Source organism: Lissotriton helveticus, chromosome 5_1 (assembly GCF_964261635.1).
Source record: "Lissotriton helveticus chromosome 5_1, aLisHel1.1, whole genome shotgun sequence".
NCBI lineage: Eukaryota > Metazoa > Chordata > Amphibia > Caudata > Salamandridae > Lissotriton > Lissotriton helveticus.
The window spans coordinates 2,004,000,912-2,004,026,665 of NC_136065.1; the positions used below are offsets into that span (position 1 = coordinate 2,004,000,912).

The 25,754-nt window shown below is 46.1% G+C and overlaps 1 protein-coding gene across 1 annotated transcript in view; it reads left to right on the forward strand.

The window, feature by feature from the left end:
* The window catches only part of LOC144756165 (E3 ubiquitin-protein ligase TRIM39-like), a 115,038-nt gene that overhangs the window by 22,715 nt on the left and 66,569 nt on the right, over positions 1 to 25,754 (forward strand). Inside the window, exon 2 of the mRNA XM_078645745.1 lies at positions 601 to 696. Coding sequence (XP_078501871.1) covers positions 601 to 696 — 96 coding nt within the window. The remainder of the gene's footprint in view (positions 1 to 600; positions 697 to 25,754) is intronic.

Consider the following 25,754-nt stretch of genomic DNA (forward strand, 5'->3'; position numbering starts at 1 on the left):
AAAAATTGTATATCTGAGAACATGTCAATCCTCACAATTCCTTTGCTATACAACATGCATGGCTTCATAGACCCTATACTACCTAACCTGTGAATCGTAATTCCTTTAGTAACAAACCAATCATCATAACCTTGGTGTAGAGAACATGCCGATCATAGAAAATCTCGTCTCAATGCCCATACCTGTCATGCTAAATCATATGCCTGATAAAAAAGCCCATCACCAACTTTCTTATGCTAGAAATATGAAATCATCCCAATATGGCATCTAAGCATGTCGGTTATCAAAAAAACTAAAAACCTTTCTGGTGAATATCAAAAGTCCCTTGCAGAGAAGAACATGCCATGAGAAGTGTTTGCCCAGAGACTATGGATTACAGAATTACTGCCCAGATAAAATGTTGTCAGATGTACTGTCCAGATAACCTGCCCTAGGAGTTACTGCCCTTCTAGCATTCCCTCTGAGAGAGGCATCTTCATGTACCTTTGGCAGTAACGGACAATTTTATTAAAAGACCAATATAAAGTGTGTATCTCAACCTCTGAAGGATAGTTGCATAATATGTTTATGGGTTGGAACGTGTGGACTTTATTCTTTTAGGAGAAGTTTCAGAGTTATCTTCATGGATTGAAGAAAAAGCTGGAGGAAATTCTTGAAGTGCATCGCAACGAAGAGACGAAAGTGACAGAACTGGAGGTAAGAGAACAGGAAATAATATATCAGTAGGGGGGAGCCAGCACTCTAAACATTGTCTCACTTTACAAGTTTCCAGCAAGAATACAGAATTCTTATTGGGTTGGCCATGCCTGGATTAGGGTTTTCCTGACTTTACTTTGAAACTTTCACCTGCAGCGTCCAAGAATATAAAGGCATACAGTCACTTTTAAGACCCAAGGGTTTTTCAGAGGTTTTGTTTGGATTTTGTGTAAAGGTGATCAACTGTGTCCTCGATTTGTGCTTTGATATGTTCTTGGGGGAGGTGACCACAGTCCATGGCTGATGGTAACAAGGATATTATTAAAGTGCATCACTACATGTTAAGGCAGGGGCCTCCATCCTTTTCTATAATGAGAGCTACTTCTGATCAACGGAAATAGTCCCGAACTGCTAATGGCTTTAACCATTGTTGCATTAGTGACCACATCAAATGCAATCATTACAGTAGGAACACCTTGCAGGATTACTAGTAGTGATCACCTGTCATAACAAAATATCATATCCAGGATATCGACTAATACAATCACATTAAATTATATAGGTGTGAGTAAGTATAGATGTACTATTCTTTACTCCATGTCTACATACATCTGAAAAATAAATAGATGTGGAGTTTAGAATGTAAATACAATTATGCTCCCCTAAAATAGTTACCGCTCATAAAGTGGCTAAACCTTCTGTATTACGTACTGAGCTGGGCTGCACTATGGGGATCTGCTTACCTCCTGAGCTATGCATTTGAGATCCCTGTTTTAAGGAATCTTAACAGGGTGACTTGTGCAGTATCCAGTTCCCTCCTTGGATTTGGTGGTTTTTCCTGCGAGTGTAATTTGACCGTGGTCACTCGGGCATTCTGCATTCCTACAGCTTCAACCGCCACCTCCCTTCATTATGGTTCATAACCTCCAGGATTTTAAAAGATAGTTTTATCCTCCTTTGGTGTAAATCCACCCAGAGGTTTTAGCGAAGGCAAGTGGCCAGTCATAAAACCCAGATGCAGAAGTTACCTTCTTTTCTATTTCCAAAGGTAAGCAATCAGGGTATATTTCCATGTCGGTATCAAAAAAAAGAAGAGGACTTGGAGCTGATGAAGGTCCAGTACCTGTGCTCAAAATTGTAATTAGTTCAAGACCTGGGAGGTCACTGTTCCTAAAGGAAAGGTGCGGACATACCACAGGGCGGACAGTCCACAAAACTATTTATTTTTGCCCTCAAACATCCCTGGGGATGTCCTGCTTCACCATAGGGCGAGTGCTTTTCATCGTGCTGGTGCTGCAATGCCCTACGATTCACCCAAGAGGTCACTTTGGGGGAGATCTTGTTAATTTGGTTGCCGTCAGATGAGTGCGAGGATGTTCAAAGTGGGGTGATGAGTGAAGTATGGTGGTGGTGAAGTAGAACTGACTAGGCATCTTTATTCTGTAGACTCCCCTGTCAGGTTAATAGATTGTGAGTGCTACTTCAAAGGTTAATGATGGGCCCAAGTAGTTAGTGTGATTTAATGTGGGTCAACATGTTTCGTGACTCTCTGGTCTATGCAAGGTCTACATCGCTTCTTCAGGACCAAAGAAAATGGTGAAATATATTTTCTCCACTTTATATCAACATGCTAGGTTCCCCCTAAGTGGGTGGTACCTGTATGGTCTGTGTATGGAGATCGGCCCACCGTGAAGATGTGCAACTAGGCCTTCTGGGTAGAGGCAGGGGATGTTCACTCTATGCCGGGTGCAGGGCTCCTCGTGCGGTGCGCGTACTCTGGTCCTCTGCTCCTATAGGAACAGTGACCCCACCCCCACGTCTTTTTTTCATGTTTTCTGCTCTTTCATTGAGAAAAAAATATATATATATATCTATCAATAACTCCGATCTCCTTGCTCTGTATGTTCCTTCAGATGCCAGGTAAGAGAGGACATGGACCACCAAATTTAGATGCTGGTTTCTTTATTTCAGTGCTGCCGCCATAACGTTTCTGCCTCGTAAGGCCTTGATCACATGACAGCGTAGTGTTGTGAGAGCCATGAATTTAAAGTGCAAGTGCTACCAATTAAACAAATCACGTGTAAAAGGCATGGAAGACATACTAAAATGCAGTGCGAAGCAGTTCAATCCTGTTCAGTATCAACCATCATACTATGTGGTATAGACTTAATTCCACATTCACGGTTCATATTTTAGAAATCATAATAAAGATCTCATAAAAACCAAATGTAGTGACAAAGCACTGTCATATGAAGGTAAAATACATTTAAAAAGTATCATTTCATACTCTTCAAAAATTACTATTGATTCCACTTGGACTTGGTATGATATTGCACACTGCATATAGCTAAACATCAAGTTCATTGTCATATAACAAGAATCAAACCCAATAATATACATATATTAGTATTTACTAAAATAACGGGTTAAATCCCCTTATGCCAAAAGTCAGAACACGTGACTAGTACCCTAAGAACCTAGTGTAATAAAGTGCAAAACAAGTGCTAAACCGTGTAAATTTAATTATATACTGATAAGTCTTAATCTAATGAGTTGCACAGTCTCACGCTGAGCCAAGTCGTGGGTACTGTGTAAATCAAGACACTGCCTATAGTTCTGTTACCAACTAAATGTGTATTCCTAAAATCACAGTTACAAAAATTCATTAAACTAGGGAATACATATCCAAAGATAAGACAAATTCATATATCTGTACCTAATATCACCAGCCCTATAATTGCAAGGCATAAATGCTGATGCCGGCCTGACAAATTCATTATTGAGACTTGGTTATATTGAAAGTTGGTAATTAATGCCTAAAAAGGTATACATAACACCATGTACAAAAGTGCAAATTGTGCTATAAATATAGATCAAATGCTCTAAAAGTTGACATTATAAAAAGCATAAATAACTATCAATTTTTTTTAAAAGTTATCTAAAAATCATCTTAATTAATACACAATTTCTGATTTCATCATATTTACAGTACATAAGATATCAGTGCAAACAAGTGTACATGTCCTCCGTCAGATTAAGCCCTCCTGGTTGCTTACTATCTAACTGGAGGATATATTTAGTTTCCAACTTTCTTAACCTTGATTCTCTGTTTCCTCCCCTTCTGCTAGCATTGATAGAGTCAATCGCATAATATAGGAGTCCCTGGTTATTGCTCTGATGGAACTCTTTAAAATGTCTGGCCACCGGGTAGGTATTGTCCTGGCTTGTAATGGCCCTCAGATGTTGTAATTTCCGTTTATGAACCGGGAGCTTAGTGCTCCCGACATAACGAAGGGCACAAGGACATTCCAAAATATAGACCGCGTATTCAGTCTTACACGCAAGGACTTTACTTATATCATGTTCCTTTTTGCTGAACCCATCTCTATATGTCAGTCTATTGCTACCATGGGAGCAGGCCTTACAAGTTTTACACTTGAAGAATCCTTTGTTAGTTTGCCACCATGTAGTCTTATCTAAAACCTCTTGTCCAGTATCAACCAGTCTGTCTCTCATAGAAGGGGCACGACAGTATGTGATGGATGCCTGTCTGGGAAGTGTTTTGCCAATGACGGGATCTTGTAGCACCGTGGGCCAATTCTTATTGATAATTCTACGTAAGTCTCTATGTTGGTTACCGAACCCCGTAATGATCCTAAAGGGTTCAACAGGTACTGAGAATTTGGGGGGTACAATCATCTCTGATGTAACTGCCTCCTCAGAGGTACTATATCTACTAAGAAGCTGCTCATGGCTAATGAGCATGGACTTCTGAATGGCCTTATTGATGGTCTTCATAGAGAAACCTCTTTCTAAGAATCGCATAGTACTGCGGGCCTGTGCTTGTTGTAAATCATGTTCTTCACTGCACGCCCGCCTAAGGCGGATCATTTCACCATAAGGGATACTTGATATCAAATGAGCTGGGTGCGCACTTCCAGCATGCAGTGTAGGATTGCCTGCAGTACTTTTCCTGAATAAGCGTGTAGCTAGTCTACCTTCTTGTACGTAGACTTCAGTATCCAAAAAGGCCACCTTATCCTGACTTGAAGTCACAGTGAATTTAAGATTGCATATATTCACATTAAGTGTTTCCACAAACCGCAGTGCTTCAGCTTCACTCCCCCTCCAAATTATAACAAGAATTGGCATTGCCAATAGGTCTCGCTTGTGGGACCTTATAAGGTCTGATGAATGAGCTCGCTTTCACAAGAAGTCGGCTCCTGAGAGGCTCTGACAAAAATAACTGCCTTTGGAGACACTGTAAATAACTGCGTTCCTCTGCACCGTCTTTCACAGACTCACTGTATTTTCAAAGGCAGTACATAAATTAAAATAAGACGGAATGGAAGGCAGAGAAGGGGAGGGGGGAGGAGAAATGCGACACCGCGGGCAGGGGAGGGGGCCGAGTGGGAAGAGCGGCGAAAAAAATGTGAACAAATGCGTGCGCCGGGAAACTGAGCCATGAATAATTAGGGGAGGAGAAGCCGCAGAGCGCACGCTGGGCGAAGCCCTTTGATGTGCTGTTAGGGGACGAGAAGCCGCAGAGCGCACGCTGGGCGAAGCCCTTTGATGTGCTGTGCGGCGGCCGTTAAAAAAAATGCAATTAGGAGGGAGGGAGGCTGATGCGCGTGCGTGTTTGATCACGTGATTCACGTGAACTTAAACAAAACCGCAGCGCAAGAAGCCCTTGGTTTCACGAGGATTTCGAGCACTTGGAATTCTCGCTCCGCTCGATGCGCTTGCGCGCATCGATAGGTCGCGAGACCTAAAAAGGTCATCAATGTACCTGTACCATGTTTTCACATGTCTATCCATAATCTCCCGGTGCTCTACCCGGAGGACCAGTTCCTCCCAAGCCCCCATGTGCAAACATGCATAGCTTGGGGAGAAACTGGCCCCCATGGCCACACCCTGAAGCTGTCTATACACTAAATTATTGTGCATAAAAATGTTGTGATTGAGACAAAATTCCAACATAGAGAGTAACATATCGTTGTGCTTTTCCAATGCTAGGTCTCTACGTGACAAATAATACTTAACCGCTGCAATGCCATCAGAGTGTCTTATACTTGTGTACAGCGAACTCACGTCTAAAGCCATTAGCCAGTCCCCTTGCTGCCATGGAACCTTATGCAATTTAGACAAAAAGTCACCAGTGTCCTGGATATATGAATCCAGGCTCTTTTCAAAGTCTTGTAAAAAGTAGTCAATATATACGGAGGTATTTTCCATTAGTCCTCCTCTGGCAGATATGATAGGTCTGCCAGGGGGGTTATTAGCATCCTTGTGTATCTTAGGTATATGGTACAATGATGGTATTATTGGAAAATCATTCTTCAAATATTTATATTCATTTTCCGATATCAGTTTCTTACTTCTCCATTTTGACAAATATTGGTGATATTCACTCTGCATAGTATTGGTCATGGTAGCATGAATTCGTTCATAATGTTCTCTATTGTTTAATTGGGCATAGGCTTCTTTGTCATAGTCTTGCTTGGTCTGTAAAACAATATTCCCGCCCTTGTCACTTGGGCGCACAACGATATTTTTATTGTTCTTCAATTTAATCATCAGAGCCTCGTATTCCGATGTATTTTTGTCATACCTGAATCGGCTGGTGCAGGTTCTACCATGTAGGGCTTTAAGTTCATTGGTGACATTCTCGTGAAACAAATCTATATTGTCCCGTGGCATTACTGGCATAAACGTGGAGGGTGGCCTAAAACATGTCCTTGGTGCTTCAGGTATAGCAGGTGCCATGGTTTCGATTGTCCCTGTGCTCAAGTTGGCTCATTGTGTAGAGATTTCTAGATCATTGACATTCAATATTTCAATTAGTTCTTGTGTCAGAGCGCCCTCCACTGGACCAGGGATCTGTGTCATTGGGGAGCTCAAAGAATAATTTAAAGTTTGTTTAAGTTGGTGGAATTTAAGTTTTAATTTTCTCACCGCTTTGTAAACATTAGTTCTAGCGGCCGCATAATTCAGGTTGGTTTTAGGTGCAAATGAGAGGCCGAGTTTCAATACCCTTTCCTCCGCCTCTGTAAGTTGAAGAGAAGTGAGGTTGACAATAGTGAGCTGTGTGTCACTACGAACATCTATTTCTTGGCCCACTGTCCTCTGGTTTTCCTCACGTTTTGCCCTCTGTTGCCTTGACCTGTACCTCTTCCTCCCCGCATAGTTCTTGCGCTTTCGTTGTAGTTTCTTTGTGTCCGAGGTCGTAGAGATGCCATGCGGTTCTGGCACAAAAAACTAATCTCCTCGCCCGGGGAAGGAATTTTCTGAGTCTTATTTGCAGCTGCTCCTCGTAGTTCCGATTCGGATTCACTACCACCGCCTGAGCTTAAATCCGAAATAGTTGAATCAGTCTGATTTTTATTGCGGTTTTTATTCTTCCAACCATTTTTTGCATTCATTTGAGCCCCCCCTGGTGTTCCACGTAAGTTGTCGTACTTCCTTGCAAACGTAAATATTTGCCCCACTTCATAGTCCTGTCTGTCTCTTTGGAACTTGAATGTTTTACGCTCAATGATTTTTTCTTCTTCTTTTTTGGGTTTCGCCTGCCGAAGGCTGCGCTCTGCGCAGCTTTTCGGCGCAGGTGAAATCCTTTGCTTTCAATAAGTAACTCGGGAACGTCCCCCCTCTCCCATTGGCTAGCTCCATAAATGGAGGCTAGCCATTGGGAGCCGGATCTGTCCGTCAAGGCCGGACCAGATTCGGGGGCGTTCCCGTGATTTTTTCCCTCTCCGCCTCTGCGATGACGTCATCGCGGCGGTGGGCGGAGTTTCGTTTTTTTGGGGGGGGGTTGTTTTTGTGTCATTTCATGCCGACCACGAGCCCAGGTGAGTGCTTGTCTTACTTAGCTAGTGCAGTCATGGCTAAAAACGAGCTGGTGCAGAAAGCCAAACTGGCAGAACAGGCCGAGAGATACGATGACATGGCACAGAACATGAAGAAGGTAACGGAGGAATTTACATCCCGCTCCCGCACGTTTTCGCTCTTCATGTATTTTTTCTGTCTGCTTTTGTTTACATCCCGCTCCCGCCCCCCCCTCCACCGCCAACGGAGGAAGCCTTCCCGACTTCCCGACCCCCCTCCCGCTGTCCGCCCCCCCCCCACCGCCAGCGGAGGAAGCCTTCCCCCCCCCCGCTCGGTAGTTATGCGCTTGTTCACTAGTAGATGCTTCTTACACTGTCCGCTGGTGCCACTTAAAGCACTGATCACTGGTACATGCTTCTAGTGCTTAATTTGAGCCTGTGTGGGCACCAACAATTAATTCTCCTCATTAGACTTTTTCCGAGAGCAAGAGAAGGAAACAAACACAAAACAGAAAGACGGGGGAAGAGAAAGACGGAAACCCCGCCATAAACGGAGAAAGCAGGAACCGGTAAAACTGAGATAAGGGGGCAGGGAGTGACTGGCAGCGAATTAAAGAGGGCAGCGGTGGATTTAAGGCTCCGCACCCTTGGTATTCGACAAGCTGACATTTTATAGCGCCAAACACAGGTGTCTGAGCAGCGCTTTAGTCCCCAGCACTTGTTATTTCACAAACGAAGCGCTGCGGGCTTCTCCCTCTGCCCTCAGCGGCTCTCCTTCCTCAGAGTGCCTCTGCCTGCCAGCCCCACTCTTTCCACACTGCCCGCCAGTGCCAGCTTCTCCCTGACGGTGCCACATCAAACCGCCAACTGTACCCAGCAAACTCCTCAGGCTGGTTGTGGAAGCGGAGAATAAGCTTTGGGACAATCCAGGGTCTTCTCTGCTCGGACTAAACACACCCCGCTGCTGGACGCTGTGTCCCTTCTTCTCCTCTCCTCTCGCTTCCTCTCACCCTCCCCCCTCCTTTCGCCCTCTTCTCTTTTCCTCTCCTTCCCTCTTCCTCTCCTACCCTCCTCCTTTTGCCCTCTCCTCCCCTCCTCCTTTCACCCTCCTCCTTTCGCCCTCTTTCCCTCTTCCTTTCGTCCTCATTTTCCCTCTTCCTTTTGCCCTCTCCTCCTCCTTTCGTCCCTCCCCGCCCCTCTTCCTTTCGCCCTCTTCCCCTCCTCCTTTCACCCTCTTTCTTGCGCCCTCTCCTCCCCTCCTTTCGCCCACTTTCCCTCCTCCTTTTGCCCGCTCCTTCTCTCTTCCTTTGGCCCTCTCCTCCTTTCGTCCCTCCCCTCTTCCTTTCGTCCTCTCCTCCCCTCTTCCTTTCGTCCCACCTTCCTTCTTCCTTTCACCCTCTCTTCCACTCCTCCTTTCACCCTCTCTTCCCCTCCTCCTTTCACCCTCTCCTCCTTCTCCTTTCACCCTCTCCTCCTCCTTTCGTCCCTCCTTCCCTTGCTCTCCTCCAGCTGCATTTCGCTCCTGTTCATCCCATGACCTGCTCTCGTTTCCCAAATTTCTATTTTTATGCTCTGACATGCGTGCTTTTATGGTTTTCCTTTAAGTGTTGACCTTTTTTATTACCCAGACTTTAAAGGCTTTTGGATCTCCGTCTGCAAGGCCTGCGGCGAGCGCATCGCACGAGGGGACACCCTGCCGGCGCTTTACTGCTTTCCGTGTACAGTGTACACACGGGGGCCTCACCCGCCCCCCCTTCGCCTCCAATACAACCAATCTGCTACCCGCTTCTAAGCAGAAGCAGGCTAGAGGCATGTGTCAGACCCTAGGTACTGGAAAGGCACTTCGTAAATTCAAATCCTAGCTGCCCTCTGACGTAAGCCCTTGGACGGGTCATTTCTACATCTGGATTTTGGCAGCTCAGATGTCAAACAGGCCTGCACCTATCCTTCTGCTTTCCCTCTTCCTTTCGTCCTCATTTTCCCTCTTCCTTTTGCCCTCTCCTCCTCCTTTCGTCCCTCCCCGCCCCTCTTCCTTTCGCCCTCTTCCCCTCCTCCTTTCACCCTCTTTCTTGCGCCCTCTCCTCCCCTCCTTTCGCCCACTTTCCCTCCTCCTTTTGCCCGCTCCTTCTCTCTTCCTTTAGCCCTCTCCTCCTTTCGTCCCTCCCCTCTTCCTTTCGTCCCACCTTCCTTCTTCCTTTCACCCTCTCTTCCACTCCTCCTTTCACCCTCTCTTCCCCTCCTCCTTTCACCCTCTCCTCCTTCTCCTTTCACCCTCTCCTCCTCCTTTCGTCCCTCCTTCCCTTGCTCTCCTCCAGCTGCATTTCGCTCCTGTTCATCCCATGACCTGCTCTCGTTTCCCAAATTTCTATTTTTAGGCTCTGACATGCGTGCTTTTATGGTTTTCCTTTAAGTGTTGACCTTTTTTTATTACCCAGACTTTAAAGGCTTTTGGATCTCTGTCTGCAAGGCCTGCGGCGAGCGCATCGCACGAGGGGACACCCTGCCTGGCAGTCGCTGACTAATACAAAGTGTATGGGTGGGAAATTATGGGCCTCGTACATTAAGGAAAGACAAGTTCGGTATGTTAAAATAAATGGTTTACAGTGTGCAAAAAAGTATGGATTCCTTCAGAAAAAGTGACAGGAATAACTAACATACGAATCGAGTTACACTCATTTCCCTAAAATGTATCCATCTGAAAGTACCATGCCTCCATAGACGACTTTAGGTCACCCTATATGGAAATCTGTATGTCTGAGAGTGAATATGTGACTGTGTGTGAGGGACAGGTGTCTAATGAATGGACGTGTGACCATGTGTGTGTGATTGATAGTTTAATGACAGGTGGGCATGAGATTGCTGGTGTTTGCTGTATGTGTATGTGTGAGAGTTAACATGCAGCAATGTGTGTGTATGGTTGCATGTGCGACGAATGGGTGTGTAGCTTCATGTGTGTGTTTGACAGTGTTGCCACGAGTCAACGTGATGTTAATTGTGTGACATTTGCAGTTTCTGTTGCCTGCTGTTGGTGGACCTGAGTAGCGCTTGGAGATTAGAACTTGCCCTTGATCTATGTCTTATTTATACCATCTACTTGCAGAATAATAGATCCACTTCCTTGTCTCCGTCAGGAGAATTTATTCAAAATCAATAAGAGAAAATAAATGTATATTTTAAATGTAAAACTCAAGTAAGTAAGCTTCATTCATCAAGGGCAAAGGCGTACTGCAGTCCTGACATCCCACTCCGGCTATCAGCCTCTTCACAAATCCTCTTCCTGTCTTTCTTGTTAGATCCCTCTTTCTGCCACTCACTCCTTTGCACTTTTCCCTGCACCCTCTCGTCTGTTTATCTTCCATCACTTTTCCTATTAATCCTTTGCAACACTCCCTCTGTTCTTTATATCACTATTACATCTATTTCTTGTCTCTAATTTCCTCAAACTCATTATCTTTTGCTACTCCTAAATGTATGCTCCCCAGCACACTACCCCTTTCTTTCGCCCTCTCTCTTTCATCTATTTCTAAAGTCACATTTATATCACTTTGTCCTATTTACTGTTTTTCATATCCCCATATCCCTTTTTTCTATATTAACCTTTCCACAAGCTTTCTATTTCTACTGCTCACTTTTACTTGCAATAGAGAAATATTACTGAACTAAATATGTATATTCTGTTAATATCTCATATCAGCATGAAGGAGGGGTTAGAGAGCCTGACAGCATTTTCATTTAATGGTTTATGAGTTTACATCATCGTCTACGTAGCCTTTCAGGAGCTAATATTCACATCTATAACAATCATCTGGATTTTTTGCGCCTTAGAAGGAATCCGCAGCATCTCTGTCACACAGCTCATTTAAGAGTATAGGGTCTGGACCAGCCTTATGTCCTCAAGCAGTTTCCCATTTTCTGTTCTCTGTGCCTCACCCAAAAGCGTTTATCTACTTGGAAGGTGGTCTGGTTTGGTTGATCAGTGTTGCCAGACCAGTTGTTCATTTGCAGGCAGGTCCTTGATTTCCAAAGAAAGTCGAGTATGCTTCATAAGGCTTGAGGAAATATCTCTGGCTAGCTGACAGTTTTATGTATACAATATATTATTTGTCAGATGCCAGTATATTTGCTCCAAATTTCTCCAGACCCTTCTTGCATCGCTCTTTTTTCTACTTTGTAAAAGAAAGCATGGATAATAAATTCACTTTTTTTTTTAAAAATGAAAGGAAAAAAACAAGCGGTGTCTTTGGACAAGACTCGGTGCGGTGCTTAATCTCTGTTTACCACTTTTTCTGTCTGCTTTCTCTCCATGGTGACCACTTTTCAGAGTATTAGTGCTGTAGTTGTTATCTCTTTCAACAAGAACAACTATTTTCCGAGTCGCTCCTGGGAAGAGTCCAGTTAATATTGCAGGCCTTTAGTCCTGAGGGGTCCATATTTCCCGGGACAGTCTTCTATCACAGCTTGGCCTCACTACGCTGGCTGATGTGCTTGGAACGTTGAAATCGCATTTGCGAGAGATTAAGCTATTGCCATTGTAAATGACAATGCCATTTATTTATATGTTTTCAAAACCAACACATAAATAAAAAGTTTGTCATTCACAATACCAATAGCTCAAACTTTTCCAAGGGCGAAACCGTTGCATTGTAAATGCTTGTTTAGTCTTGCCGTCATTTCATTGGCAAGTTTTTCTTTTTCCTCAGCGGAGCCCATTGTGTCAATTTCATCTTGTATAGCAGCAATTTTAATTAGTAGCTCGGCTCGATCAATATCCGCATAATTGATTAGTATTTGGACGAGCCGCCTGGACGCCTCCAAATTGCTTTCTGCCCATTCCCTCAATAAGTTGGGGTTGGGGTTCTCGTAACTGGGCGCTGTGAGTTTTCTCAGTCCCCGCGGGATATATATATATATATATAGATAGATAGATAGATATAGATTTTTTAAACCTTTATTAAAGACCAACAGTAGACGTACATTACTGCTTACGGCCTACAACCGTTTCTTGGCCGGCATGGCGATATTGCATATATAAAAGACGGGTGTGTATCGGGGGTAGGGGGTACACAGCAAGCCTGAAAAAAGGAGGACCTCACTGCACAGCGCCATAATATAGTTATATTTTCACACTATTTTGGCGTGATTTTAGAATTTGACACTAGGACAATACTTATTAAACTTCCTTTTTTGCCCTAGTAGCCAATTTTAAATTTCACTCACATTTTCACAGCACTGCACTCCATCAGCATCATTTGAATTGCACTGGGGCTAGAGCTTTACCTCGGAAATCCATCTCTGCACCATCAACTGATGGGTTGGGCGAAGTTTGGATTTACCATTCGTATCCCACATGATGACATTCCGCCATAAGAGTGGGCTGATGGGAGTTTCTCAGCCCTGTGCTATTTCACTTGGTTGCTATATGATCCCCAAATTGTCTTTGAGTTTCTAGCACAGTACTAATTTTTCATTGACCGTACATCTCATTTTCTTGTTATTGATACACAGCAAGCCGCCTACAACCCGTTCGGCCGGCCGCGTTGGTGGAAATGGTCAACAGTGAAGGCAGCGTCATCATTGCAGACATATATGATATATTATAACATTAACGCACAAACTAAGGCCTCTTGTAAAAGGAAAAGAAAAAACAATTCCACTTATGTGTCACATCATCGTAATTATGATGAAAAGGTGTTGTGGCCCATGAATAACATATCTACGACATACATCATCTCAAGCCTATTAGTGCACGGCAGGTGCACGTGTTGCTGGGGGGAGATTGCAGAGAGTAGATGATGCGGATCATGAGGAGTTTGCCCTATTAGTCGCAACGTGTTCCAGTAAATAGGTTTGCAACGGACCCCCTATATCTCTTGGGCATGATGAGGAGGGTTGGAGTTCTGCATAAGTGTGTAGCTGCTCCTGGCAATATATTAGGTCCTGGAACCAGCCCTTAATTTTCGGCGCTCTCCCCCTCCCCAATCTGCAGGAAATGTTCCTTTTGGCGAGTAGTAGAGCCATGGAGGTGTATATAGCAGCAATGGGTTTGGGATACCCCAATAGGGCAGTAAATGGGTCAGTAGGGACGTGCAAACCAGTCATAAGATCTAGGACAGGGAGCACTTCCACCCAATAGCGCTGTATAGGCGGCCAGTCCCAGGCTAAGGGCCCAAAGTCGGCGCCCTCCCTGCCACATCGATCACGGCAATTATTATCACATAGTTTCAGCCTGTACAGTCACGCTGGCGTGTAATATAGACGGTGTAGGTATTTGTAGTGTATCATCCTAAACCTGCTGTTGGAAGATACAGCAGGTAAATAGTTCACCCGTCTGTTCACAGCAGTATGTCCAGTGATCATCGCTTAGAGGGTGACCAAGTTCTATCTCCCACTTGCCGTGAGCCAGTGGTGGGTCATATTCTAGTAGGATTTGCAGCAAGGGCATCACAGGGGGTTCTAGAGGGAAAGAAGGTGTGGCAGCCTTCACGTCTTGACGGAGTCTGATGTAGTAAAAGCGGTCTAATGGAGTGGGGTCTGCGTCTTTAAAGAATTCTTCACTAGTACTGAATTTCCCAGCGGTATATAGATGTCCCCAGGTATGTATAGAGAGTTTACGTAGAAGCTGCCGACATCCTCCCTCCTGTGTAACTGGGAGGTCCTGTCATCCCTGAAGGGGGAAGAGCGGAGAATATAGTGGCATGCAATTGATCTGTTTAGCTAGGTCGTGCCATGCACTAAGTGTACATTGAACGGTGGTGGATGCAATGTGCCTGGGCACCGAAGGAATGCTGATGTAGGCCATGCTAGGGATGGGACACATGCTCAATTGCCAGGTGAGGCATGTAGGGGGGGTTTCATCCAGTATATGGCAAAGTGTGCCTGCGCACAGCTAAAATACAAGTCTATGTCTGGCATAGAGAACCCTCTCGCTTTATAAGGGCGCGTAAGTGTGTCCCATCGGAGTCTGGCTTGTTTCCCTCCCCATAGTAGTCGTATCCGTTGGGACTTCTTGGCAGAGAAGAAATGACGGCTGGGTGCATAGGGGATGTTGACGAATAAATATAGGAGTTTAGGTAGGATAACCATCTTAATCAATGATGCCCTGCCGGCTATGGACAGAATTAGTGCAATCCACCTTGTGATTTTGCCCGTGATGGAGTCCAGAGCCCGCTCGTAGTTGGCTGTCATGAGTTCATCGCGCGAGCTGGACACAATGATGCCCAGATAGGTGAGTGTCCTCACACCACTTAAGGGGGAAATCCGGGGTGAATCTAGTGGTAGAATCAGTAAGTGGGTAGATCTGAGACTTAGACCAATTGATGTTGACCCTCAATAGTTGTCCAAATATGATAAATAAGCTCATTATGGGATTCAAACTGACGTCAGGGTGTCGTAAATATAGGGTAATATAGTCGGCGTACAGAAAAATGAGAATCTGCCGCTCTGGATAGACGATGGCGTGGTGTCGGTAATGTTGTCTGATTTTAGCTGCGAGAGGTTCTACAGCCAACGCAAATAGTAGAGGGGAAAGGGGATACCCCTGTCTGGTGCCTCTCGCCAGCAGGAAAGAGGAAGAGCCCAGTCCATTCACCATCACAGTGGCGCACAGCCCAGTATACAATAAGTTTATCCAGGCCAGGAATGGGGGGGGAACCCATGCGCACCAACACAAAGGATAGGTAGTCCCATTCTAGGGAGTCTAATGCCTTTGTGGCATCGAGAAATATGGCGGCCGCATTTTCTTCGGGATCAATGTTGTGAAGTAAGGCGAATAGTGTCCTCAGGTTGTGAGCAGTGCTCCTAGTCGAGACAAAGCCCGATTGGTCCGGGAGGACCAGCACTGGCATCAGGGGGCTAATGCGGTTGGCAATTAGTTTGGCGAGAATTTTGGCATCTACGTTTATAAGGGAGAGGGGTCTGTATGAATCCAGATGCGTAGGCTATTTATTTGGCTTGGGTATTGATATAATAGGGGCCTCTCGCTTTGTGCGGGACAAGATGCCAGTCTCGCGGGCCTCCCCGAACACGTGCCGGAGCACTGGAATAATGAGATGTTTGTATAATTTATAGAATTCGGGCGGGAGGCCGTCAGGCCCTAGGGCCTTGCCTGATTGCAATTGCATAATAGCTGAGATAATTTCGTCATCTTCATGGTGAGCTAGTAGGAACACCCTTTGGCCATTCCATAACCAGGCTAAAGCAGTGTCATCAAAAAAGGATTCAAAATCCATTGGGGTGTGATGGTGGGTGGAGTATAGACCCTTATAAAATTGCCTAAATGCCGCTAGAATGTCCAAAGAGTTTCGGCGTATCAAGCCGTCCTCATCTTCGATTTCCAGTACTGTGTTCGTGAAGCGGGCGGGCAGACAGAAGAGGCCAACGCTCCTCTCGGTCTTTCGCCCTCTCCATAGCACCGAGCTGTATGATATTTCTCCCTGAATGTACACTCTTGCTCTGCAGTTTCCTGATATTCATTGAGGAGCTCGCGTATTCCCGCTTGTAATGTTGGAGAGGGTGCGGACTGAAGGGCAGACTCAGTATGTTTCAGTTCTACCTCTATTTTGTGGAGCGTGTTTCTTATGTCCTTCAGTATCCCGCCGCTCTTTGCGATACAGATGCCCCTTATGGTGGCCTTGAAAGCCAGAGGGACAGAGCCTTCGTTGCGAAGGAAAAAGTCTGATATCTCTTGTTCTACCTCATCCTTAAATACAGGGTCAAGTAAGGATTGCGGGTTGGGGCGCCATGCTATGTATGGGGGCTCCTCCTGCGGCGGGGTGAGCGTCAGCAATACTGGGGAGTGGTGCGAGTATGTGCGGGATAAGTAGGTGGTGTGTGATGTCCAAGTCGATAACCCCCTGTCCACCAATCAGTAATCTATGCGCGACCAGGAGGCGTGTACAGAGGAGTAGCAGGAGCCCTGCCGTGTCGCTGGATCTGCAAGACCGTGTTCCTCTGCAATATCCCTGAGGGTTCGCTGCACAGCTGCGTAGTGATATGATTGGGGGTGCGACCTGTCCAGCCTGGGGTTAAGTGTAACATTAAAATCTCCCCACAACACCCGAAAAAACTCTGGGTCATCTGAATTTGGGCAATAACACGATACCATGGTAACGTACTGTCCCAATAGCCTGCCCACATAACATTATATCTCCCTTGAGGATCTGCTTAGGAGCCGATTGGAGTGTATGCCGCACTAACACAGCAGTGCCTTGGGCGTATGAGGAGTATTAGGAGAATCCTCTATGGGCTGCCCAACGGGTAGAGAAGGTAGGGGATGAGTTGGGGGATAGATGTGTTTCTTGCAGCATAGCACAATGAACATTGTGGCGGTCTAACTAAGCAAGAATGTGACGGCGTTTACGGGGTTCACCTAAGCTGCGCACATTCCACGATAGGAAGTTATATTGAAGCATATTGGGACGAGTCTCTGTCATAGTCGCAATAGAAGGAAGCATGATGGGCCATAGTCTGTATAGTGACATATGGATAAATTAAGCAGTGGAATTGTGCCAAATGCTAGAATAAAAGGAACTTGAAAAACAATACCCAATCCCTCCCTCCTCCCCCAACAGCACCCCCAACTTGCTGTGCAGAGCAACCTCCCCCCTCTCAAAAGTCCCATTCCCAACAGGGGACAATAAGGAACCGTTGCAACCACGTTGCACAAAGTCACGTAAGAGGGTTTACCTGGTGGGTGGCTTCAAGAGGGCAACCAGGTACACCTAGCTGAGGTGAGGGTGTTCGGGCATAGGATCTTCGGTCCATCCAGACGTCTGAGATGGAGAAGGTGAGAGATCGGAGCCGGCCTGAAACAATAGCAGGTACCCAATGCAGGGATCGATTTGTCACTATAGGCCAACCTCGAGAGCCATCTCCTCGTCTCTGGGCAGGGGAACACATGGCCTGACCGGGTGTTGTGGGCTACCTGCAATATCAATGTTTGTTTCTCAGCGTCCTGGGGGGCAATGTCCGTCATTGACTTCTCACGCATGATCTTTACTCCTCGCAGCTAATGACCGGACTTTCTGTTAGATGCACATTACTCTTCGTGGGAAGGCCTATCCGCAGATCTTTGGAAGGTCATCTACTCGATGTCAGATGAGCGCCTATTCTCCTCCTCCTGCCGCGGAGGAGACCCGCGGTCTCCAGACGGTTTGGGCAGGGTCTTAATGAAGTCTTGGGCGTGCTGCGGGTTTGTGACGAAGTGCTGTTTTCCTTGGGCCGTGACTTTCAGGCGGGCAGGGAACAGCATTGCATAGGGAATGCCAAGTTGTTGGAGCTTTCGTTTGACCTGAAAGAATTTGCGTCTTTGCTCCTGCACAGCCATAGTGAAGTCCGGGTATGTGGAGATCTCTGATGAAGGCGCCCCTTCTCTCTGGAGAGACGGAGGGCAGTGTCTCTGACGCAATAGTTTAGCATTTTAGCTAATATTGGGCGAGGGGGAGTGCCAGGGGGAGGGCGACTCGCCAGCGAGCAATGTGCCCTTTCAACCACAAAGACTGTCTAGAATTCCTCCCTCCCAAACAGCGTCAAGAGTAGGAGCTTAACATAAGTTTCCATTTTCCCGGTGGCAGTGGATTCCGGTATCCCTAAAATGCGGAGGTTGTTTCTTCTAGAGCGGGATTCCAGCTCCTCATTCTTGGCAGCTATAACCTTCAATACTTTATCCATCTTGAGTGCGATTATTTGTGGCTGTGGTTGAGTCCTCCAGGTCCGATATCCGCCTCTCTGCTTCGGCTAATCTTTCATCGTGTTTTTCAACCTTATGCGTAAGGCCGTCCATTCTAGCCGACATGGAGTCCATTTTGGACTCGATGGAGGTCAAGCTGGACTGCATGACAAGCAGCAGCTCCTTTAGGTCCACAGTAGATGTGGCCGCGGGTTCGGCCTGTTTGTTATCTGTCCCCATCTGGGATCCGGGGTTCTTCCTAGTGTCGAATTTAAGGTTCGACTGTTTGTTATCCGGTTTCCCCATTGCGGTCAGCCAAGAGGATCTACGATGGAATGTGGTGTTGGGAAGATCCGTGTCTACTCTCTGGGTATCACCGCCGGCACCGATCGATCAGCGACGCACACGCGTGGAGTATAGGCACCCGCTCTGCGGGCAGCCCCTTTGCGCGCTCGCTGCTCCAGCAGGCCCCTCCAGGCTCCCAACAGTGACTCAGCGGGTGCAGTCGGCGGTCTCCGTAAGTAGGTCGCACCACCACAGCCAGCGCAGGTGTCAACGTCGTTTCAGTGGTTCCCAGTGTCACGACCAGGGCGACCAGTACCCAACCTTCACGGGGGAATTGCAGCCCGCTACGGCCGCAGGAGCATAGGGCCAGCGCAATTGGTGTCCTGTAGCGTGCGCGGAGGGGGAGACAGGTAACAGGTATAGGCCCCCAAATCAAGGAGCAGACCAGGCTCTGATAACAGTGTTAATGTATATTAGAAGGGCTGAAGCAACAAAATACCCCCCCCACAGCGCCGACCACGCAGAGCAGATGTCTGCCGCCTCCACCTGTTTACAACAGCAGTGTTGCCCGTATATCAGCAGGCTCCCTCCAGACTCCCAGATGACGGCAGCAGGAAGGGGCCGCGGGCCACCGGAAGTGTTTGCAGCATTGTTGCCCGCGCAGTCCAGGCCCGGCGGGGAAGACGAGACCTTGACAGCTCCCAGGCCCGTCAGCTGCAGGTCCAGGCTCTCGCGAGCGGCGGGCAGATCACAAATCCCTGATCGGAAGGCGGCAGGACGTGCCCCCAGGCCAGCGCGCACCATAGCCGCCATTCCCCCCCACCCCCCCGATATGCTGCGCCGGTCCAGCCCCCAGGAGCACTCAGATCAGTTGACAGGGGGTGAGTGTTTGATTTGCTCAAACGCTCCGTCCATCCCCTTTTGTATCGCTTTGTTCGCCGTAAGTGTGGTAGGGTATGCTCAGACGTGAGTCCCTTGCTCACTTGGCCACTGGATTCAAGATAGCCTGGCTGATGAGGATTATGAATCCAAAACCGGTCCCAGGATGCTTGTTTCCGGTCCATGGAAGACGTGGCTTGGCAGTTCGGGCTGGACTGTTCCCTTGAGGCACAGGGTCAGACTGATTTGCATATAGTCATGTCTGAAATGGGGTGGCTGAGTGGGCTAAAGAATGGTGATGGATTAAACCCAGATCAGTTGACTGGGGGTGAGTGTTTGATTTGCTCAAATGCTCCGTCCATCATCCCCTTTTGTATCGCTTTGTTCGCCCTAAGTGTGGCAGGGTATGCTCAGACGTGAGTCCCTTGCTCACTTGGCCACTGGATTCAAGATAGCCTGGCTGATGAGGATTATGAATCCGAAACCGGTCCCAGGATGCTTGTTTCCGGTCCATGGAAGACATGGCTTGGCAGTTTGGGCTGGACTGTTCCCTTGAGGCACAGGGTCAGACTGATTTGCATATAGCCATGTCTGAAATGGGGTGGCTGAGTGGGCTAAAGAATGGTGATGGATTAAACCCAGATCAGTTGACTGGGGGTGAGTGTTTGATTTGCTCAAACTCTCCGTCCATCATCCCCTTTTGTATCGCTAGCGAGCAGACGCGGCGGGGGGTGGGACAGCCGGGCGCAGCCACGGGCCCCCACGCACAGGTACCGCCGCCCCGATCTCCCTCACAGCTCAACTTCTCAGCGGCGCCCAGGTCCGGATGGCAGCGTCTCCCGTCCAGGCCAGCCAGTGTCAGCCCCCGCCGATCTCCCTCACAGCTCAACTTCTCAGCAGCGCCCAGGTCCGGATGGCAGCGTCTCCCGTCCAGGCCAGCCAGGGTCAGCCCCCGCCTCGCCGCCCACCTCCCGCAGCGTACCGCCACGGAGCCGCCAGGCAGCGCCCGGGGAACAGCACAGCAGGTCAGAGGGCTGCGGTACCAGGCCCGATCCACCACAGGGGAGGCAGCACAGCTCAGGCGCCCCAAAGGATTCAGTAAATGCCGGTCTGGCAGCAGATCAAAGGTAAGGTGCCACTTGGCAGCAGAAATGTAAAGCATCTGTCACTCAGGCCTCCCGCTCCATCGCCATCTTAGGGTCCTCGAGCTCCGGACTCACAGCAACAGCAATCGCGCCTCCAGGCAATAGCGAGACAGTCTTCTGGCCCAGGCTGCCTCAGGGGCGCTTCTTATGTGTTCATGGCCGGTTGTGTGGAATCAGGGTGCCAGGATGTCCAGGATATGAAGAGGATAGAAGCCCGAACTGCAAGAGCCTCACGCAAGTGCAGCCATCTTGCATGGCGCCCTCTAGCGCCCCCCCTCACTGAAAAATATTTCTAATTATCTTGTGTACTATTATTAGGCATTCGAGATTCATCAGCTATCTGCTCATATCAGTTATCATGTATACAATTTGTGAAAAGTTGCTTACAAGGTTGAACGTTTTTCAGTAGTAGTTGTTTATTCGACAAATATATGGTCATAAAACATATTAATAAAACAAGTACATCAAAGTATGTACAGAGAAAATGATACATACAACATCCGTTTTAAAACACATTTCCAAAAACCAAATCATGAAACTCTCACTGGGATTTCTGATCTAAAATTGAATACTTTCCTACCGTTACAGTGTTTCTGCTTAAGGGAGATAAAAAAGAAACCGTACATCAATGGTAAATAGTGTATAAGGAAATATAGTAAATATTTTTAGACCAAATAGTTAAAACCATAAAAAACTTAATTACTAAAACTGGGTCACCAAAGTCAAGTGTCCTTCTATACAAAAAAGTGTGTCCCTTATAACATCAGTTAGAATTCTGGCACAATGTTTCAGTTCTCTACTTTAAACAAGTGACCATTCTATGTCAACTGTGCCTAATACTCAACGTGAATATGGTTGAAGCCTTTGTCAGTCATATAGGTGCTTACGACTGCTTGACTGGAAGAAGCGTAGAACTGTACTGTACGGAAGTTACATACGTACCAAACAGTCATCATGTGTCGGTCAGCCTATTCAGTCTTTAGACCAAGTAGTAGAAACAATCCTGCTCCGACTGCCTTGTATTGTATATAGGTTCAGCGTATGGTGTGTGACATATATTTCTGCCTTACTGAATTCTTAAAGGTGAAGCCTTCTACAGGACCGGGTTGTGAACTACAGCATAAGCTCAGTGTAAGTGCTTTTTTGCTGCTGTGTTCCTGTAAAAGAAAGAGCTATATTGGTATTTGAGGCATAAGAGAAGATTTCAGAGTGCAGTGTTCACAGTGTAGGAATTTAACCTTTAAATGCCCATGCATAAAGCCAGGAATATGAACATTTATGATGTTTTATCCTTTTTTTTAATCTTTTTTTTAAATATATCTTTATTGTCATTTCAAACAAACATGACAAACTGCATGGACATTCTCAGAACTATACAATAGGAATCATCAAGTACTCTATACTTCTACTTCTATACGCATGTATTTAACTAATCATTGAGAGCCAAGTCCCACCCTCATTAATTTCTCTTTACCGATTCCTGTCCCCATGAGGCGTTATTCCTTGGTTCATGTCTCCACAATGTCCGAAATCAATCCTGTGAAGTATAAACCAAACTTCCATCCCCCCCACCCAAAACTTCCTTTTTTAATCATTATTTCATAATAATGTCTTTTAAATATTTCAGTAGGACGGAATGATTGAATTCTGGTATTCCACTACCCTATTGGCACACCCTTAGGGGTGATGCAAGTGGAAATTTGTTTAATATTCTTAAGCTGTTTTGAAAATCCAGTCCAGTAAAGATACTCCAGATACTATGTAGCAGAGAAGACTGCAAGTGCTTACCATACATCTTGATTACTGTGGGTGGGAATGATTTCAAAGTTCATTATTCATGAGACATTTGCATATATATAGTGCTTACTATCCCCTGACAAGGCGTTGACATAGTGTTAGTGCATAAAAACACATATAACTATTATTCTTTCAGGGTTTGGCCCTTAGGAACTGGATTAGAAAAGTACTAGCCAAACCAATCCAGAACTATTTTCACATCATGCAAAATGTTGACAAAGTAAATCCTGAGTATTTTGCTTCTTTCTCTTTGGCCTCATGTCAAAGGAGGCACCATACCCTTTAATGGCTTTGAATCCATCCTTTTGACTGTACCATCGGGAGAAGCTGCATTGTGTGAGTGGTAGCGACATTAGCGGGTTCCAGCTCCTTAAGCCTTCCTGTCGTCATTGACGAATTTCCCAGGGCTTGGACATGTTTTCTACAGACTCCTTTAAAACAACTAGTCATGTTTTTTTGGAGAAATGAACGGTGTCTAATACTCTATGCGAATATGGTTGAAGCAGTCAGCCTTTATCTGTCACATAGGTGTTTGTAGCTATGTGTTTGAACATGTGTAGAACTTTACTGAACAGGGGTGAAGTATCTACCAGGCTGTGATCATTTGTATGTGGTAGCCAACTGATTCAGTCTTTACCCGAATAGCAGACCCAATCCTGCTCCAACTGCCTCGTCTAAAGCCTTTCTAGTATCTCAAGATAATAAGATAATAAAACCCCCAAAACAATATAGAAAACAACGTAAAATGTAATAAACAAAATTAGTTATGAATTTTAAAAGTTTTAAGGAGAAATAGCGCCAAGAATCACAAAGTGCCAGTGATAGTCAATGGTCGTGGAAGAGGTGTGGCGCCGCGGCCAGGGCGACTGACGCTGGAATCTGGGGACCACGGTTCGATCCTCGGCTCCGGCGGCAGGTTAGCCCAGCACCATGTGACTCTGGGCAATAGCTCGCTTAATCTTCCCGACGGCCCCCAGCGCCTAGAGACCCTTACGGGTGATTGTGCGCTTTACAAATGTGGACTTTACTTTACTTTACAAGACCAAGGTGCAATTAGACACTGATTGTTAGGGATCGCATGTCTGACACGCTAACTGGGTTCACCCCGATTTAAGATTTTATCTTCGGACTTTAGTTCTCGGAGTTCCAATCCCCACAGGAGTACACTTCTGAAAAAAACACTGTGTCAGACAGAGACCAAAGTGCAGTGTTAAGTCTTGGTCCAGTTGCTATTGGGCAGCTGCAGTGAAAGGCCTAATATAATGTGTATCCCTGTAGCTCATACAGAAGTTCAGCCAATTGACCATTGAAGTCACTTCTGGGGCCTTGTGTTCAGGGCTCAGCCACCAGCCCACTCTGCCATGGGAACAACACCTCTATGTACCAATTCTCTTTGTCCTAGGAATAGAAGCAACACACATTTCCTAGGGGGCTGGGGGAGGAGCATCAACAGTCCAGGGTTAGCTGGCCACTCACAAAACTTTTCCAAAAACTTTAGGCAGGGAAATTGCAACTTTTTAGAAGTGTAATTTCCAAAGTAGTAAATTAAATCCTTACTATACCATTAAAGTTGTTTTTACATTTTGATTCAAATAAGCCCTTGAAATATTTTCCTAGCTGCTCTCAAACTGAATTTAGCACTTATAACATGTAATAAGATAAACCAGTGTTAGTCTATGGGAGAGCCAGCCTTAACACCGTGAAAACAACGTTTGAGATATTCCACTGCCAGGACATGTAAAACATTAAACATACATGTCCTACTTTGTAAATATCATGTACACTGCCCTGTTGAAATTCAGGGCCTACCTTAGGAGTGACGTATAAGTATTAAAAAGGAAGGTTTAGGCCTGGCAAAAGGTCTTTGCCAGGTTGAAATTACAGTTTTAAACTACACTGCAGACTGCAACGGCAGGCCTGAGACATGTTTTACAATGCTGCTGTAATGGGAGATGCTGCAGCCCACTAGTAGCATTTAATTTAAAGGCCCTGGGTACATGTAGTACCCTATACTAGGGACTTACAAGTAAAATAAATGTACCAATCAGGATGTGGGAAAGTAGGATCTGCTTTCATGGTTACCCCCACTTTTTACTGGTGTCATGATTTTTTTATGACTAGTCTGACTGGGATTCTGCTAAACAGGACCACAGTCTGTGCTTTTTCCCTAAATTGGATCATGGTGAGTACTTCAATCAATCAAATAACTTTATTCGGTTATTGTGCAGGAACATAACCATATAAGTACAATAATTAAAAAGATATAAAAACAATCATGGTTCATTAAAAATAACATAGTTGAATTTCACACATAAATTGATTTCCGTGATCTAAAAACATTTTTTTTTAAAAGCAGAGACAAATGCCACAGTGTAGAAAAGTCAGCCCATATCGCACCCGATGCCCAGGCTGCTGGTGCAGGGCGACTCTTCATTCTCATCTTGAATAATTATCAAATAAAGAGACGGGCACTGGAAGTAGGAAAACAAGAACAGGGTTTATTACTCATGAGGAGAGCCTGTCCTTTGGGACACTCGCATAGTGTCTTCGGGAGGGGCTCTAACAAGTTTCTCTGAGGCTTCGTCTTTTATACACAGGTTGGTGGCACACAGGCAACCTTTATTACAATCAACACTTTGTATAGTATGGAGGTATTCCAACACGTGGTTACAGTAGGGCCCTTATCCTCCATGAAATAGGAGGGGCTGTCATGCGGCTGAGTGTTCTGCCAATTCTATTGGAATGTGTGTGCCTGATCGAGTCTCAGGGGGTGGGGCGGTCGTGATCAATAGTGGCTTCTTTCGAGAGAGACGAGTGTGTACAGTGATGGGCAATAAACTGTATCCTTGGGCTAAGGGATGACCAGCGGTCTGTGCAGACATTCAGGCTCAGAGGAAGAGGTCATCAAAGGAGGGGTATTCATGGGGGGGCAGGAGGTGTCGGTCAGGCGCGGGGTGCGATTTTTAGGGACAGAGTCATGCGGGAGGGGAGGGCTCATGACTCGCGCATGAGAGAGCGGGGGCAGTCAGGGTGCATGGGGGATGCTTGCAGGGTCAGGGAAGTGCGCTGATGAGCGATCGTGGACAAGGAGACCATGGTACCTAAAATGGCTGTCGTGTGCGTGTGTGCTATGCCAGCGGGACAACACAGTCAGAGTCTTAGCGATATCCATTCTGTTTACGCCAAGGGGTACTGTGGACACAAATGAACGCCGCTTATGTACATACATATTGCTATTTTTAACAGTCGCCACTTTTTACATAAGCACGTTCAATTTCTACACAGTCGATGTGATAGGCAGAATACGATGCATGTTAATTTGCATCTGTTAGGCTCTTTATACAAGCCTAGAAATCGGCATAATATTCTGTTGGGGTAGAATCAAAAAAAATGCTTCGACACATAAAAATCAAGTTCACATTTTTCTCTCTAGTGACATCATATACAGAAAGAACGCTCTGA